Raw genomic sequence first — 17,760 nt, forward strand, 5'->3', positions numbered from 1 at the left:
GTAGCATTGATTTCATTCCAAAAAAAACCTATCAAACATATACTATCAATAATAACTTGATAATTATCAAACATATACCTTTCTATAACTAAAATATTTAAAAATCAAGTATTTAAAAATTTATTAATTTTTTCATAGAAAATAAATCAATATTTTAAATATTCAATACATTTTAACAAACATATATACCAGGCAGCCACCACTGGTATAATCAGTATGTTCTTCAGTATGCTAAAAGATAAAAAGACTTTTCAATTTTTGACAGTTAATATTTTGGCAAAACTGTCATCCATCAGTAGTAAATATCAGTTTGGACTCACTCATATCTGGTACTAGGGGAATCTTTGGGAATTAAAATATCTGCAAACTTTAAACAGAGCAATATTGGGATGGGGGACACGTGCACCCATGACTGATTCATGTCAGCTTATGGTAAAAACCACTACAATATTATGAAGTAACTAGCCTCCAATTAAAATAAATAGATTAATTTAAAAAATTAATACCTTATGAAGAATTTTTCAAGGTATTAAAAATTTAAGAAAGTGAGGGAATAGGAAATTAAATGAGAATATGCCATAGTACTTAAGAGTCTTTTCATATCAGTAATATCATGGGATACGTTTCCATATTTTACTGCAAAATTACCCTAAGTTTGGCAAAATCTAGAGACAAACTCCAGTGTTCTTGCCTGGATCATCCCAGGGATGGGGGAGCCTGGTGGGCTGCTGTCTATGGGGTTGCACAGAGTCGGACACGACTGAAGCGACTTAGCAGCCGCAGTAGCAGCAGAGACAAGCTTGTAAGACTTTATTCTCATGTTCTTTAATTTTCAAGGGTCAGATAATTCAGATCATGGATGCAGAATCAGAATAAATTAGATCATGTGTACAAATCAAGAATTTGTTGGTAATATTTTGGCTTCTTTACTCAGGTACCCGGAAGCTCTTACTGACCCTGCTTACAAGGGGCAGATTCTTACCATGGCCAATCCTATTGTTGGGAATGGTGGAGTCCCTGACACCGCTGCACTGGATGAACTGGGACTCAGCAAATATTTGGAATCTGATGGGATTAAGGTAGTACCAGTGATGACTATTTAAAAAGTATAGTTGATTTATTTTAAGAATCTAGGCTGGACAAAGTTTCAGCCTCTGTCCTGTAGTAAAAATAATTAAATTTATAGTCTCAATCTCATTCCTTGGTATATGAGAATAAGTTTTATCATGGAACTATTCTGAATTTCATTTCTCAGGGCACTTTGCATTTATTCTTAATGCTGTGGATGAAATGTGGCTTCATTTGGAAAAATGTTGTTTTAAGTTCAGATAACAGTGATGCTATAAGAATTTGTGTTGAATCACTTTTTAAAAGGATTTTAAGAATCAAATCTGTATTAGTTATTTATATTTTAAATCTTACTCTCTTTGGGAGATAAATAAAAGATAACTTGTATGCCAGCCTAAAAGTAGAAGTAAACACAATGAAAATTTCCTATTCAATGTAAATTTGGGTAATATCATGGGGATATGAACTATATAAATTATTCAAAAATTTATAGAGGGTGCTGAGAAAGGAGATCTAGTTTAGCCTTCTGATTTGGCAAACCAGGTAAGACTGTCTGCCACATGACAATTAAGGTAGTGACTATATATCTTAAAAAAATTTTTTTTTATCATATTTTGTTCTTCAAGTCTCCAAATTTTAAGCATTTTGTTGATTGGTAATAAAAAATCCGAGCTGACTCAAGTTACAAGAGTTGGATAGCATTTTGTGATCACTTTAAAAAACTGACTGCCTGTCTTTCTAGGTTGCAGGTTTGTTGGTGCTGAATTATAGTGATGACTACCACCACTGGCTGGCTACCAAGAGTCTAGGACAGTGGCTACGGGAAGAAAAGGTGAGAAATATCCAGCAGCCAGTATCACCGAAGGATGATTGGTGGGGTCCTGGAAAGTTGGGAAGGTGTATGTAATTGCAAAGGGCCAAACAGATGCGGTAGATCACGTAGTTTGGGATCCTTTTGTTTCAGAGAGCGCTTCCTTCTGTTACTACAGGCTGAATGTCCAGAACTCATTCTTTAAACAAAGGAACTTATCAGTTCAGCCGATCAGTCATGTCTGACTCTTTGCAACTCCATGGACTGCAGTACACCAGGCTTGCCTGTCTATCACCAACTCCCGGAGCTTAATCAAACTCATGTCCATTGAGTCAGTGATGCCATCCAACAATCTCATCCTCTGTCTTCCCCTTCCCCTCTCATCTTCAGTCTTTCCCAGCATCAGAATCTTTTCCAATGAGTCAGTTCTTCACATCAGGTGGCCAAAGTATTGGAGTTTCAGCTTCAGCATCAGTCCTTCCAATGAATATTCAGGACTGAGTTCCTTTACGGTGGACTGGTTGGATCTCCTTGCAGTCCAAGGGACTCTCAAGAGTTTTCTCCAACACTACAGTTCAAAAGCAACAATTCTTCGGCACTCAACTTTCTTTATAGTCCAACTCTCAGATCCATACATGACTACTGGAAAAACCATAGCTTTGACTAGATGTACCTTGACTAAGTAATGACTCTGATTTTAAATACGCTGTCTATGTTGGTCATAACTTTTCTTCCAAGGAGCAAGCGTTTTTTTAATTTCATGGCTGCAGTCACCATCTGCAGTGATTTTGGAGCACAAAATAATAAAGTTTGTCACTGTATCCACTGTTTCCCCATCTATTTGCCATGAAGTGATGGGAACAGACGCCATGATCTTAGTTTTCTGAATGTTGAATTTTAAGCCAACTTTTTCACTCTCCTCTTTCACTTTCATTAAGAGGCTCTTTGGTTCTTTCTTGTTTTCTGCCATAAGGGTGGTGTCACCTGCATATCTGAGGTTATTGATCCCAGCTTGTTGCTTCATCAAGCCCAGCATTTCTCATGATGTACTCTGCATAGAAGTTAAATAAGCAGGGTGACAATATACATCCTTGACATACTCCTTTCCCTATTTGGAACCATTCTGTTGTTCCATGTCCAGTTCTAACAGTTGCTTCCTGACCTGCATACAGATTTCTCAGGAGGTAGGTCAGGTGGTCCGGTATTCCCATCTCTTTAAGAAATTTTCCAGTTTGTTGTGATCCACAATGTCGAAGGCTTTGGTGTAGTAAATAAAGCAGAAGTAGATGTTTTTCTGAAACTCTTGCTTTTTTGATGATCCAGTGTATGCTGGCCATTTGATCTCTGGTTGCTCTGCCTTTTCTACATCCAGCTTGAACATCTGGAAGTTCACGGTTCAAGTACTGTTGAAGCCTGGTTTGGAGAATTTTGAGCATTACTTTGCTGGCATGTGAGATTATATTTTCAGTTTATCCACTAGGTGGCACTCATACATGCTTGGTGAAAGTGAAAGTCGCTGAGTCGTGTCCAACTTTGTGCGAACCCCCTGGACTATATAGTCCAGTGAATTCTCTAGGTGAGAATACTGGAGTGGGTAGCTTTTCCCTTCTCTAGGAGATCTTTCTCACTCAGAAATCAAAGCGGGGTCTCCTGCATTGCAGGTGGATTCTTAACCAACTGAGCTACCAGGGAAGCCTTTCTCAATCTGGAAAAGGGTTAGAGAAAATTTTAGAATTCTCTGTAGTCTGGAACAATTTAACTACTCCCTCCCCTTTTAACCAGATATGTAACTTGTTTCATAGATTCTTGTACCAGGTCAGTCATTAACTAGCTGTGTGACCTTGCTCTGGTCATGCAATCATACCAGACTTTCTTAATTTTAGTTTTTAATGAATGTGTACAGAAAGCCATCAAGTCTTGGTGGGCTTAAAGGTTATGACTCAATGACATATAATTGGATATCATCTCATTTGAAGTAATAAATGAAAAAAGTTACTAACTTTACTTTGCATGCTAAGTCGCTTCAGTCATGTCTCACTCTTTGCAACCATTTGGACTGTAGCTCACCAGGCTCCTCTCTCCATGGGATTCTGCAGGCAACAATACTAGAATGGGTTTCCATCACCTCCTCTAGGGAATCTTTCCCACCCAGGGATGGAACCCACATCTCTTATGCCTCCTGCATTGGCAGGTGGGTTCTTTACCACTAGTGCCACCTGGGAAACTCTATATCTGCCTTTCTTTGAGTATTATTTTCTAATCAAATAAGAGTATTCTCCTGGGTAGAATGTCAGACATACTTAGAGTAATTAGAGTTAATGGACCTGCTATATTAAACCTCATTTCTACCATTATAGTAGCTGCTTTTTCTTAAGTTGCTATTGGGCCTGTAACTGACAGAATTTTAATCTGAAAAAATTCTGACACTCCGATGAGCACCTACTGCATATGTATGCTTAGATGCTCAGTTGTGTCCGATTCTTTGTGACCCTGTGCACTGTAGCCCGGCAGGCTCCTCTGTCCATGGGATTCTCCAGGCAAGAATATTGCAGTGGGCCGCCATTCCCTTCTCCAGGGGATTTTCCCAACCCAAGGACTGAACCCAGATCTCTTGCATTGCAGGCAGTTTCCTTACCAATCTGAGCCACCAGGGAAGCCCAAACATCTAATAATTGGGGCTCAATGTTACCTCTTCCTAACAATTAAAAAGAATATTGATCTTGGTTTCCTGGATATCATTACTGCTAAATGTTAAAAGAGACAGTAAAGTATCTGTAGTATCTCCCAGATCTTTTCTAGTTTCTTTCAATCATTATCTGAATTTACCTCTTTGTAGTTGTCCTTAATGCTTCCTTTGTGTTATGTAGGCACCTGATATTGTAGCTGCTTTGTGTCAGAATTAATAGTTTAAGCTTAATCCATGGTTTGTTAGCTTGTTTTAAAAATGTGCCTTGAGTCTTCTTCCATAATCATAGACACATAGAGCAGAATAGGGTCTAAAATTATAGCTAGTTTTCCTCCTTCTATGGACAGGTGAGGGGAAACACCTTGCTCATACATCACTCAGATAATTGGTGGAAGAAAAAAGAACTAGAATCTGTTTCCTCCTTCTTAACTCATTGCTCTTTCCCCTCCCTTTTATCCATGGGGAAAATGTTCCAAGACACCCTGTGGATGCCTGAAACTGTGGATAGTACCAAATCCTATATATACTAATATGGCAGAAATTGAAGAAGAACTAAAAAGCCTCTTGATGAAAGTGAAAGAGGAGAGTGAAAAAGTTGGCTTAAAATAACATTCAGAAAACTAACTTCATGGCAAATAGATGGGGAAACAATGGAAACAGTGAGAGACTTTATTTTGGGGGGCTCCAAAACCACTACAGATGGTGACTTCAGCCATGAAATTAAAAGATGCTTGTTCCTTGGAAGAAAAGCTATGTTCAACCTAGACAGCATACTAAAAAGCAGAGACATTACTTTGCCAACAAAGGTCTGTCTACTCAAAGCTACGGTTTTTCTAGTAGTCATGTATGGATGTGAGTTGAACTATAAAGAAAGCTGAGCACTAAAGAATTGATTCTTTTGAACTGTGGTGTTGGAGAAAACTCTTCAGAGTCCCTTGGACTGCAAGGAGATAAAACCAGTTAGTCCTAAAGGAAATCAGTCCTGAATATTCACTGGAAGGACTGATACTGAAGCTGAAACTCCAATACTTTGGCCATCTGATGCAAAGAACTTATTCATTGGAAAAGGCCCTGATGCTGGGAAAGATTGAAGGTGGGAGGAGAAGGAGAAGACAGAGGATGAGATGGTTGGATGGCATCACTGACTTGAGGGACATGAATTTAATTAGGCTTCGGGAGTTGGTGATGGACATCGAAGGCTGGTGTACTGCAGTCCGTGGGATCACAAAGAGTTGGACACGACTGAGCGACTGAACTGAACTGATATATATACTAATGCTATATTTTTTCTTATATATACATACCTATGACAAAGTCCAATTTATAAATTAGGCACAGTAAATGAATATCTGAATTTCCAACATCACTTGTGCTTTGGAGCTAGTATTAAGTAAAATAGGGCTGCTTGAACACAGCACTGAGATATTGCAGCCATAAACCTGATAATTCAGTTGGCTGCTAAGTGACTCAAGGTGGGATTCACTGGACAAAGGGGTGGTTTACATACACTATTCAAAATGGTACACAACTGAAAACTTATGAATTGTTTATTTATGAAGTTTTCCACTTAAAAAATATGTTTAGACTGTTGGCAATAGCAGGTAACTGAAACCACAGAAAGCAAAACTGGATACGAGAGATAGATACCACATTTATCCCTATCTAATCTAGTCAAAGAAACTAAATCAAGGGGAGGTGTTGCCTAATTGACCAATAGACTAGGCCAAATTTAACACAGGTGCTTAAGAAGCACCTCCAGGAAACTCTGGGGGTTGGTGAAGGACAGGGAAGCCTAGTGTCCTGCAGTCCACAGGGTCACAAAGAGGCGGGCACAGCTGTGCAGCTGAACAACTAGAACAACCTCCAGGTAAACCCGTTGATTGCCTACTATGTGTCAGAAGCATGGATTTGCATATAATTTATGTAATTTTGCTTACGAAATTCACTTCACAAATTCTTTTAGTTTAAAATAGACACGTATATATAAAATTTTGTTACGTGTTTAACATCCTGGATTAAAAGCAACAAAACTGTAGTAGAAGATCGATGTTCAGAATTTCTCATTTTTCATTCTGAGGAATGGTCTGGGTATTAAGAATCCTATGCCCAAGAGGAACAGCAATTTACCTTGTTCTCACAACACAGTCACGCTACATCAGAGAAAAGAAGGCGTAGGGAAATTATTTACTGCTCAAGTAGACAGATGATGTTAAGTTGGTAACTTGAAAATACTATGCTGGACCTAATTTCCTCCAATGTTACTGTCACTACCCTTTTTTTTTTCCCCTCCACAGGTCCCTGCAATTTATGGAGTGGATACAAGAATGCTGACTAAAATAATTCGAGATAAGGTATGATAATCATATTTAGCCAAATCTATGTTTATATATATATGTTCATGTATACATGCACACATATATATACACACATATGCATATATGTGTGTATGTATACGTGTATATATACATATGTCTGTATGTACATATGTTTTTTCTCAGTGCCCAGGGAACCCGTTGGTATGTAAAAGAACAAATCCAGCCCATTTCTGTCACTTGGGTCTCTGTCATCCTGTTTTACTTTTTCAAAGTTACTTGATGTGACTTTCAAGACTGAATACTTGATTGGGATGTTTGCTCATGAGTGGTTTTGAGATTAATTCCCTCAGCAGTAGTTAATTGAGTGCCCACTCTATGTTCACTATCCCAGGCAAAGCCTTGGAGATTCAGCTCATGTGACAGGGCTAGTGAGACAAGTGGAGAAGGTAACTAGACGCATAAGAGTTTTGCCTAAATTGAATACCTACCTGCTGAAAAATGCAAAGCAGGAAGCGTGCAGCACTAGGGCTGTTATTTATTTAGTCCTCTTGAAGGAGTTTGTGAAATTTGTGAGTGTATTAAATGAGCCCTCTATGTGCTACCTCAATTAGTCTTTCTTAAAGTTTTTCTAGTGACCAAGATGAAGGTGAGTTTGTCTATTGCTTTTCTATCTGCTTGCTGAAATATTTGACCCTTCCCCTGAGAATGTCTCGTCACCATCTGCTTCCTTCTCCTTGTTATAAGAGGTGGACACTTTTTTCTTAAATGAAAACTTCATATCTCAGACCAGAAAGAAACTTTATCTCGTGAATATTAACTAAATTCCCTAAATGCCATTAAAGGTTTCTCATTATATTCTATATATTGGCTTGAAAAGGAAAGAAAGATACAATTTCAAAGTGAAAAAGGTTCTCCAAGAAAATCTGTTGTAGATTCCTTATTAGAATACATATTGACTCAGGATCTCTGTAAAGAGAAAGAAAGCTTTAAAAATAAGAACATGGCCATATACTTAGGACCAGAAGGAAGACAGAGAGGATGTTTGCAGTCCTACTCTACCTCTGATTTCATTCCCTCCTCCATGATTTCCTGAGAATAAATGGTCTAGGTTATATATGTAGATTATACATCCCAGGTAGACTTTTGCATTTTCTTAGCCCAATGATGTTGTGGGAGCAGTAAAGAATGATGAGAGTGCCAGATGGGAGGGGAATAAAATTGGGAAATTCAGCTGTAGAATTGGCAGATTGGATACAATATAGACAGGCTTAGTAATTTAGGAAAATATAAGACCGTATTATGTTCTTCATGTGATATATTAGTTTAAGGTGAACCTTGCTTTTGTCAATGGAGTATTTAATGGCAACTCACTCCAGTATTCTTGTCTGGAAAAATTCCGTGAACAGAGGACACTGGCAGACTGCAATACCTGGAGTCTCAAAAAGTCAGACACGACTGAGCACTGCTTTTATCAGAAGTAGTTAGGTTTTCAAAATCTGGTTGAATAGATTAGCAAGCAAAATAGTAGTATTGCCTATTATATTTGATTATGAGTAATATGGGCTCATATTAAAAATGTATGTTGTGGCTTTTAGTTCTGTGAGTCTTAGGTTGGAGAGTAAGGGTGTTTTTCATTCAGCATGCTTAAAGTAAAAGGGAATAAGAACTGAAAACCAAATTTCAAAATTAGGGATCCATAAATATAGTCAAGGAATTCTGTGATTTGGACTATAAAAGTAAGTGGAGACCACCATGAAACTTAATAATCCAGTATGGAAGTGAAAGGTGGTTTTCACTGTCTTTCCCAGAGTTTGAGATAGTACTCTGGTTGTAATAATCACACTGAAATAACTGTCTGGATGATGTGCTAGCATCACCTCACTCCCAAGTTACTTCTTCCCATAAGAAATATGTTTCAGAGGGAAATAAAGACTTTTTTCTATTCCCTTCAGTGCAACAATTTCCTTGGAGAAAAGCAAATCAGTAAATTATTTTGATCTCCTCCCCCTCTCAATAAAGTCATCATTATGAAACATAATATGCCATTTTTTATAAATCTTTTCCCCTCTCAATAAAGTCTCCATTACTAAACATAATATAACATTTTTCTAAATAGGTCAAACTAGATTTACTAATAAATAAGCTAATCTCAGGACAGCAAAGAATAATATGAAAACATTTGTCATGTTCTGGCTAGCAAGGCTAATTTGTGAAAACTTTATAGAAGGTTAAGCCTTCTCTAAAGTTCAAGCCCTTATTAGCATATGTGAAAAATGAAACTTTCATTGCCATTTCTCAAAGTTTGTGACTTATACAACATTTCACATTTTTTTTGCATGTGAATTTTACTCTTTAAACTATTTCCATTCTTTTTCAATTTTCAGCAAGCTTCATATTTCCTTTCTTTTTCTCAATCTATTATCTTGCCACATAGCCAACGAAATAGTTTTAGGTCATAAGTACACTAAATACTCTGATTTGTACTTCCTGGCAACGCAAATTCTGTTATCCTTTGACTTCACTTACCCCAGGTGACTATCTCAGCCCTAGCAGAAGTAATTTTACTACCGAGCATGTCTCCCAAAATGTACCATACAAACTGCTTCATCTTTCCAAGTTGAGAAGATGAAGATCTGCTGATGGTTATGAGTAGTTATAAAGACATCTAAATATTGGAGCAGCTGTGTAAGTTCCTGTGAATTTATCCTGCCAGCACCTGCATCATTGCCCCCTGTTAACTCTCTAATTTTTTAATTTGATAGGGTACCATGCTTGGGAAGATTGAATTTGAAGGTCAGTCTGTGGATTTTGTGGATCCAAATAAGCAGAATTTGATTGCTGAGGTTTCAACCAAGGTGAGAGATTTTTTTTCACATTTTGTGGTTTTATTTTATCCCCTTTAGACCTTTCTATTTTATAATACCAAATCTACACTTAAGCAAAAATCATCTTCCACAAGCATCAGAATTGAAGGGAAAACAGTTATAAATTGATATATTGCAAAAACAGTGCATTTAAAGTTAGCAACTTCTACTTATAGGGAACTTGCATGGCTTGATTTAGAGTCTGTTTACTATTATTTTAATTTTTCTTATTTCTTTTTGTGGTTCCTTCACTCAAGACTTTAAAATGTCAAATACAAGGGTCATTCAATTGCCAAAGATAGGTACAGAGCTAATGGTCTGCCAGAGAGTTGAGAGCAGTTTATAGAATTCAGACCCAATATTGTAATGAGAATCTGGGGTTATTTTGGCCAGGGAAAAGAATTCCTGTGCACACTGAAAATTTAGTGTATTATAGCTCCCTTCAAAAATTAAGTGTTCTTCAGGACGGCTATATCACTCCAAAGTGAGATATGTATATTGTATATTTACAAGAAGGCATACAATACATCTAAGTATTCTACAAAATCAATACATGTGTTGATATTGATTAAAGTTGTGAGTCTCTTGGGCTATAGTTTCTGTTCTTGGGGACTGTAGAGTTTGGCGGGGTACGCAAACAAGCAATCATCATGGAGCAAATACTGTAATAAATGCTGTCCTTGGAGTGTGCACAAGACACCATAAGGTCATGTGTGGGGAAACATCCAATTAAAGAGGTCGATTAGGGGAGGCCCTGCAAAGGATTCAGGCTTGTCCTGAGACATAAAGAGTAAGTCAGTAGATGGTGAACTAGGAGAGCTTTGTTTTAGGCAGAGGAAATGGCGCGTGTTGAAAGTGAAACAATATGGTGTGTTTGAAAAGTTATGCTTAATTTGGTGTGTCTGACCAACGGGCTCACAAATACAACTGTTCACATTTGGCTAAAGTTGAGTGGAGATGGACGGGGCCAGAGCTGGAGGGTTTAGTGTCATTGACTCAATTAATCAACTGAACTCCAAAATCAGCAACATTTTGGAGCAAAATAAACTGGATAAAAGAGCAGGTAACTAGAAAGTTATTGCAGTTAATTCGGACAAAAGTCATGAAAGCCCAGACTGACCAGGAATAGCAAGAAAAGAAACAGCAAGATGGTTTAGACAAATAGGAGAAAGAAGGTGGCTTAGACAAATAGAGGGCTTCCCAGGTGACGCTAGTGGTAAAGAGCCTGCTTGCCAATGCAGGAGACGTAAGAGATGTGGGTTTGATCCCGAGGTCAGGAAGATCCCCTGGAGGAGAGCATGGCAACTCACTCCAGTATTCTTGTCTGGAGAATCCTGTGGACAGAGAAGCTTGGCAGGCTATAGTCCACAGGGTCGCACAGAGTTGGACACGACTGAAGAGACTTAGCAGCAGCAGCAAACAAATAGGAGATAGAGATTTCAACACACTTTTCTATGAGGACTTCCCTGGGGCTCAGACTGTAAAGCATCTGCCTCCAACACTGGAGACCTGAGTTCAGTCCCTCGATTGGGAAGATCTCCTGGAGAAGGAAATGGCAACCCACTCCAGTATTCTTGCCTGGAAAATCCCATGGACAGAGGAGCCTACAGTTCATGGGGTTGCAAAGAGTCAGACACAACTGAGCAACTTCACTTCACTTCACTTCCCTATGAAGAGATGAGACACAGCATGATAGAGGGCTATTTTTATAGAATTTTATTAGAGTTTAGAACTAACTTGGGGTTGCATTTCCTGAATGTGAGAACCACTGGCCTGGAGAAAGTCACCTTAAAAAAATTCTATGGTCAAATAAGGTTGAAAAACACTGCATAATGTATTCCTCTCTTGGAGGGTCCTAGAAAATTCATGTATTCCTATTTCTATGAGGTCTTGCTTACTCTGTACAGAGGGTATATGGTGTGTTTGTGAAGAGACCAGATTGCAAATTTCATCCAAAACTTTTAAGAAACTTCGAAATCATGGTAAATTCAGAGTGTGTTTGCTGACTCTTGAAGCTGGAACCAGTGAAGGCACCCAGCCCTCTAGGCTTTCTATTTCTATTATTTCTTCTTTTATGACTTTGGGGAACTGCTTCTTGGGTAAATGCCTGTGAAAATGGATCTGACTCCAAGCAGTGCTTAAAACGTACATAATGGTTATGATATGCTCTGGGATCCTTTTATGAAGTCTACCATTTAAATGCAAATGATTAGACAGTAACCTAAAGGGACCAGTGGTCTACACTAGCTTAGCAATTCCTCTGACTCAGACTGATTTTATCCATTAGTCCCACTTCCTAAGCCTCATGCACAATAGCTCTACCTCATCCAAGCTTTATTGCAAGTTGAGGATCAAGAGGTGTTTAAAGCATGATGTATCTATTATTACATCTGTTTAGTGCTGAATCAGGCAATAGTACTTGGAAATTCCATTGCTACTGGTTGTTAATGAGGCAAAACATGGGAAAAAATGTTTGTTAATTATAGAAGCAACCAATTTCTTAGGGATAATTGTTATTACTGTAATCAACATTTTATACAAAACAGCAAAATACTTTGTTCTCATGAACAAGATAGAGTTTGTGGCATTTGCTATGTCTTTCTTACAAACTGATTGTTAACTGCCAGCCACTCCCTAGTAGTTAGCTATCAATCTGTTACCAAGTGCAAAGCATCCTGAGATGTGTTTATGATATTGATGTATTGCTCATGGCTGGACATTCCCTCTGACTCTGGTTTTTAAAATGGCAGGATGTCAAGGTGTATGGCAAAGGAAATCCCATGAAAGTGGTAGCTGTAGACTGTGGGATAAAAAACAATGTAATCCGCTTATTAGTAAAGGTAAGTAATTTGTTCCATCTCAAGGATGGGGGTTTGTAATACTGATCATTAGTATTAATCTGATTTTCTCTGTTTCAGAGAAAGCTTGTATACTTTCTCAGAATGTCAAAGGATATATTCTCGCTGCCTTTGGTCTATGAGATAATACATTTATCCCTGTTAAAATTAGAGATGTAGATTGCTATTAAAAACAAAAAAACGTTCAAAGGTTACAACACACAGAAGAAAATATTGACTGTTCTTTTCACTTATTGATTGACATTCTGAGACCTGGCACAAGCACTGATAAATTTTATTAACAAAAATGTGCGTGGACTCATAAACAGTAGAAGCTGTAGATGGCTTAGCCATATGGCCCTCTTATTTTATCATTTTAAGCCATTTTGTCCATCTTCCAATTGCAAGTGTCTGCATCTCATTGCCTGAGGGCTCTCTTTGGTTGGTTGGAGGCTGCTGGCAGGCAGGAAATGATATAGAATTAATGATCCCTGGAGCAGTCTCAATCAATGACAGTGTCAATTTCCCGGCTCCTTTGCCACATGGGTAGGCTGTTTTCAGGTGAATATTCTATACTGGCTCTCAGAGTTCCCCAGTGATCCAAAGCTCTATTTGTGCGTTGTGGTATCTGATTGATAATGCATACTTTATTAGGGTCTTTCACCATGTTGCTTGCTATTAGTATTTCTTGGAAACTTTTCCAAAGAAACTTCTTTCTCTCAAATTCTTGACTTGCTAAATGCTTCTAGCAAAACAATCAAAGCCATCTTCCATCCACTTTTGTATAGAAAAGTTCTAATTTTTCTATTAGAATATAAATATGAAAAAACCCCAGGAAAGAAGGCTGATTAAAATTTGGTAAGGTAAAAAAATGAGGAACTGAAAAAGGTGAGAGGTGGACCAAAATAAATATTGGAGGAAATAGGGTTATCTTCTGTTTTGCCACTCCCTTTCCTGGAGTAAGTGAAGATAACCTGTGTTCTTGGGTGCCCAGTCATGAAGCCTTTAGGTTTGCAACCTCCTGAAGTGAGAGGAAGTATGGGAAAGTGCATTATCTATTTTTTTAGAATCAAAACTTACATGCTATTTTTTCCACATTTTATTGTAGAGTCCCTTTCAGTTCCACCACACAAAATATGTCACCCTAAAAAATTTTTGCTCAGAATTATTTATCTGAATCATGTACTCTGTTTCTCTTCCCTTTTGGGAATAATTAGCCAAGAGAAGGTTAAGCACTTTGGCAAAGAAAAATATTATTAAATTGAATTATTAAATACTATTAAATTCTTTTTTTTCTTTTTTTTTGATATGGGCTATTTTAAAGTCTTTATTGAATTTGTTAGAAAATTGCTTCTGTTGTTTATGTTTTGTTATTTTGGCCATGAGAATCTTAGCTCCCCAATCAAGGATCGAGCCCATACGCCCTGTGGAGCACCAGGGAAGTCCCCAGCTGACCATTCTCGTGTTTCTTTTCCAGAGAGGGGCAGAAGTGCATGTAGTGCCTTGGAATCATGATTTCACCAAGATGGAGTATGATGGGCTTTTAATTGCTGGAGGACCTGGTAACCCAGCTCTTGCACAACCACTAATTCAGAATGTAAAAAAGGTATAGTGAACCGGGAGAGTGTGTGTCTGTGTATGAACTGGAGGGAGTCTGTTCTGTAATATACTTTATTTATACAAAAATATTTTTTGTACTTCTGTTTGTGACTTATGAGGTAGTGTCAGCACAGATAGTGTATAGGGGGAACGAGCTAGGTGAGAGTTCTACAGGAGAAAGAGCAAAGACCTTCAGGCAGAGCAACTGGGATTGTGTCCTTGAGTGTTGAGAGCTGGAGTCTGATTTCCAAATGTGTTGTCTGAACAATTGTAAAATGATAACTTGTGTTACTCACCGTGATCTTGGGACCTACAAGACTTTCGAATTTCTAGAGAAATAGTAAACTAGATTTAATTTAGTCTGGATGTTAAGTATATTCTAATGAATTTTAATGCTTGCAAATTGTCAATCCTGTCCTTATTCATAATCTAACTTTTTATTCAATTACTATTTTCAATTTTATTCAATTACTATTCAATTATGCTTCATTTTACTTCTTTCAGAGGTTGTGTGTGTGTGTATATATATATATATATATATGTATATATATATATATATATATATTGGACCTGATCTTTTGGAGTAATAAAGTTTTTTTCCTAATTTAGATCTTGGAGAGTGATCGCAAGGAACCATTGTTTGGAATCAGTACAGGAAATTTAATAACAGGATTGGCTGCTGGTGCCCAAGTCTACAAGATGTCCATGGCCAACAGGTAAGGCAGTTATGCTTCTGTTTACATGTCAGACTGGCTCTGAAATACTGTTAGTAACCAAACCAAAAAGGCTTAGAGAACTTACATGCCATTTTCTTCAGAATAAATAGATAACCACACTATTACATAGTTCACAGTTGTCTGACTACCTGATACTATTTTTATCACATTTTGGAAAGGCAGCCTTCTCTAACAATAACTTTGTCATAATTTAAAGTTATTTTCCTTTCTGTGACTTAAATTGAAGTTATAATACTCAAATGATATTCCGAGGGAAATTTTTCAGATTTTGAGCTTGATTTCAGAGCACTGCTGCTGCTGACAATATTATAAAACTAGTGTAACTCAAGAACCCAGAAATCTTCAGATCCTATTGGTTTTACTTCCTTACGCTAAATGATGTTAATTTATTCAATATGGAACTTTCCCTCCCAGTCCACCCTCCACATGAAGTATAATTCAAAATGATTCAGGAGTGAGGAGTAACCTCTTTATTATCCCCCAAGTACTCTCTTTTGGCTTTAAAATTACTGTAGCAGCCTTAAAAGAAATTGCTTATATTTGTCTGTCTCTAAGCTAGTAAGCATATCTTAACATTTTTGTTATGAGTGCAATTCCCCTTTTTTAAAACCGATCATATAAGTTTAATAGACCTGATATTTAGCATACAACAAAGCTTCCTGAATTTATTTTATTTTTTTTTGCTAAAATTATTGGGATTAAGAATCTGTGATTTTTCTCATGGAGTAATTTTTCACTAGGCAATTGAAACTTTTGAATTTTAATTGTCTTTTCTTACTCTCTATTTTACATCTAATGCATTTATATTATTTTATTTGCTTTTTCTTTTCTATCCTTTTTCACCTCTTCTATCCAGAGGGCAGAATCAACCTGTTTTGAATATCACAAACAGACAGGCTTTCATTACTGCTCAGAATCATGGCTATGCCCTGGACAGCACCCTTCCGGCTGGCTGGAAACCACTTTTTGTGAATGTTAATGATCGAACAAATGAGGTGAGTGAAGAGAAATTCAGGAGTTATAATACTCTGTTTTGCAAATACCTTTCCCTTAATTATGTGGGCTTTTCTAGGGTATGTATGAGGAATAATTCTTGTTATAGATTATTTTCCATCAGTTCAGTTCAGTTCAGTTCAGTCACTCAGGCGTGTCCAACTCTTTGCGACCCCATGTATCGCAGCACGCCAGGCTTCCCTGTTCATCACCATCTCCCGGAGTTCACTCAGACTCACGTCCATCGAGTCCGTGATGCCATCCAGCCATCTCATCCTCGGCCGTCCCCTTCTTCTCCTGCCCCCAATCCCTACCAGCATCAGAGGCTTTTCCAATGAGTCAACTCTTCACATGAGGTGGCCAAAGTACTGGAGCTTCATTCCTTCCAAAGAAATCCCAGGGTTGATCTCCTTCAGAATGGACTGGTTGGATCTCCTTGCAGTCCAAGGGACTCTCAAGAGTCTTCTCCAACACCACAGTTCAAAAGCATCAATTCTTCGGCGCTCAGCCTTCTTCACAGTCCAACTCTCACATCCATACATGACCACAGGAAAAACCATAGCCTTGACTAGACGGACCTTAGTCGGCATAGCCCTCTGCTTTTTTAAAAAGTAATTTTTTTCTGTTTTATTCCCTTATCAGTTGACTCATTAAAGACCCACAATTTGAATGGTTAATCAATGACTGTTTTACACATTCAATGCTAATGGATTATTGGTGGAAGGAGATCTGTTTGGGACCAGTCTATGCATGTCTCTGCAACTCAGCACTGAAGTAGCCTTTGAGAAACCCTTGGAGAAGTAATTTAGGAGTTGGTTAAAAGAAGAGGATTTAAGTGATTCTGATCAGAGCCTAGAGGGGCCTGAAATGTTATAGAACAAGCTAGTTTTTTTTTTTTAAATAGGGGAACCACATCAGTTGTGTCTTTATTGGCCTAGTTTTATTAGTACTGTTTATTTTTAAAACGTTCTCAAACTTTTAACTTAGTTTTGAAAATTTGAACTTCATTGTCGACTGATTCATACCTATTCCTGGTTGACATTCATTGTTACTGTATGAATTTCTTCCAATTTCTTATTCCTTTAGGGGATTATGCATGAGAGCAAACCCTTCTTTGGTGTGCAGTTCCACCCAGAAGTTGGCCCAGGGCCAACAGACACTGAGGTATGTCAGAAAGATGAGGTCTATTACATATTAAAATTTTTTAAAATCAGAAATATACTTATGTGAAAAATTGAGAAACCAAAATAATTACCTAGGTGGTCTTGGTACAAAACATTCTTAAAAAGAGTGCTTTGATAATGCCTGTGTTGTTTGAAAAATTTCCTCATGAATATCATGGAGGAAACTTCAATCTTTTTAAAAATTTGAAGTCAGAAAGCCCTTAAGAAACTAATGCAATGTGATTTTTATTTAAATGATTATCATTTTAATATATTTAGTTCTGAAATTTACAATTGTTGCACTATGCAAATGAATTCCCTCTTGCTCTCTGGTTCTCATAACTGAAATGAAATTTTAATCCCCCATCTGTGACTTCACGAAAATCCCTATGGCAACTGGTTGTGTAGCCATAAAGGGGAAATAAACAGCAGCGGGAGCAAGAAGAAGAGCAGGGTTGTGGGGAGTGGGGAAGGTATACTTGCACACACATATGAGTCAGATAGCTTAAGCAAAGAACCATAAGGAATGCCTAGAGGAGTTTTGTTTTAAATTTAATATTTTTACTATTTCATGTGAGTTTTTGCTTCAGTGTTCAAGAACATTTTTCCAAAAAGGGCTTGTGGAGATATTCAGAAAAGTCTGGGAAGTCTGAAGTGACTCTTCCTCTTGTACTTGCTAGGGCCTGC

The 17,760-nt window shown here is 37.7% G+C and overlaps 1 protein-coding gene across 5 annotated transcripts in view; it reads left to right on the forward strand.

Moving 5' to 3' along the window:
- Nucleotides 1–17,760, forward strand: part of CPS1 (carbamoyl-phosphate synthase 1) — a 191,534-nt gene that overhangs the window by 77,244 nt on the left and 96,530 nt on the right. For all 5 annotated transcript variants that reach the window (XM_042244190.1, XM_060410396.1, XM_042244189.1 and 2 more), the window contains 9 exons: nucleotides 935–1,079; nucleotides 1,811–1,900; nucleotides 6,860–6,916; nucleotides 9,643–9,735; nucleotides 12,495–12,584; nucleotides 14,059–14,187; nucleotides 14,790–14,896; nucleotides 15,774–15,912; nucleotides 16,997–17,074. In XM_042244190.1, the coding sequence (XP_042100124.1) occupies nucleotides 935–1,079; nucleotides 1,811–1,900; nucleotides 6,860–6,916; nucleotides 9,643–9,735; nucleotides 12,495–12,584; nucleotides 14,059–14,187; nucleotides 14,790–14,896; nucleotides 15,774–15,912; nucleotides 16,997–17,074 (928 nt within the window). The remainder of the gene's footprint in view (nucleotides 1–934; nucleotides 1,080–1,810; nucleotides 1,901–6,859; nucleotides 6,917–9,642; nucleotides 9,736–12,494; nucleotides 12,585–14,058; nucleotides 14,188–14,789; nucleotides 14,897–15,773; nucleotides 15,913–16,996; nucleotides 17,075–17,760) is intronic.

The sequence above is a fragment of the Ovis aries genome, chromosome 2, assembly GCF_016772045.2.
Source record: "Ovis aries strain OAR_USU_Benz2616 breed Rambouillet chromosome 2, ARS-UI_Ramb_v3.0, whole genome shotgun sequence".
Lineage (NCBI taxonomy): Eukaryota > Metazoa > Chordata > Mammalia > Artiodactyla > Bovidae > Ovis > Ovis aries.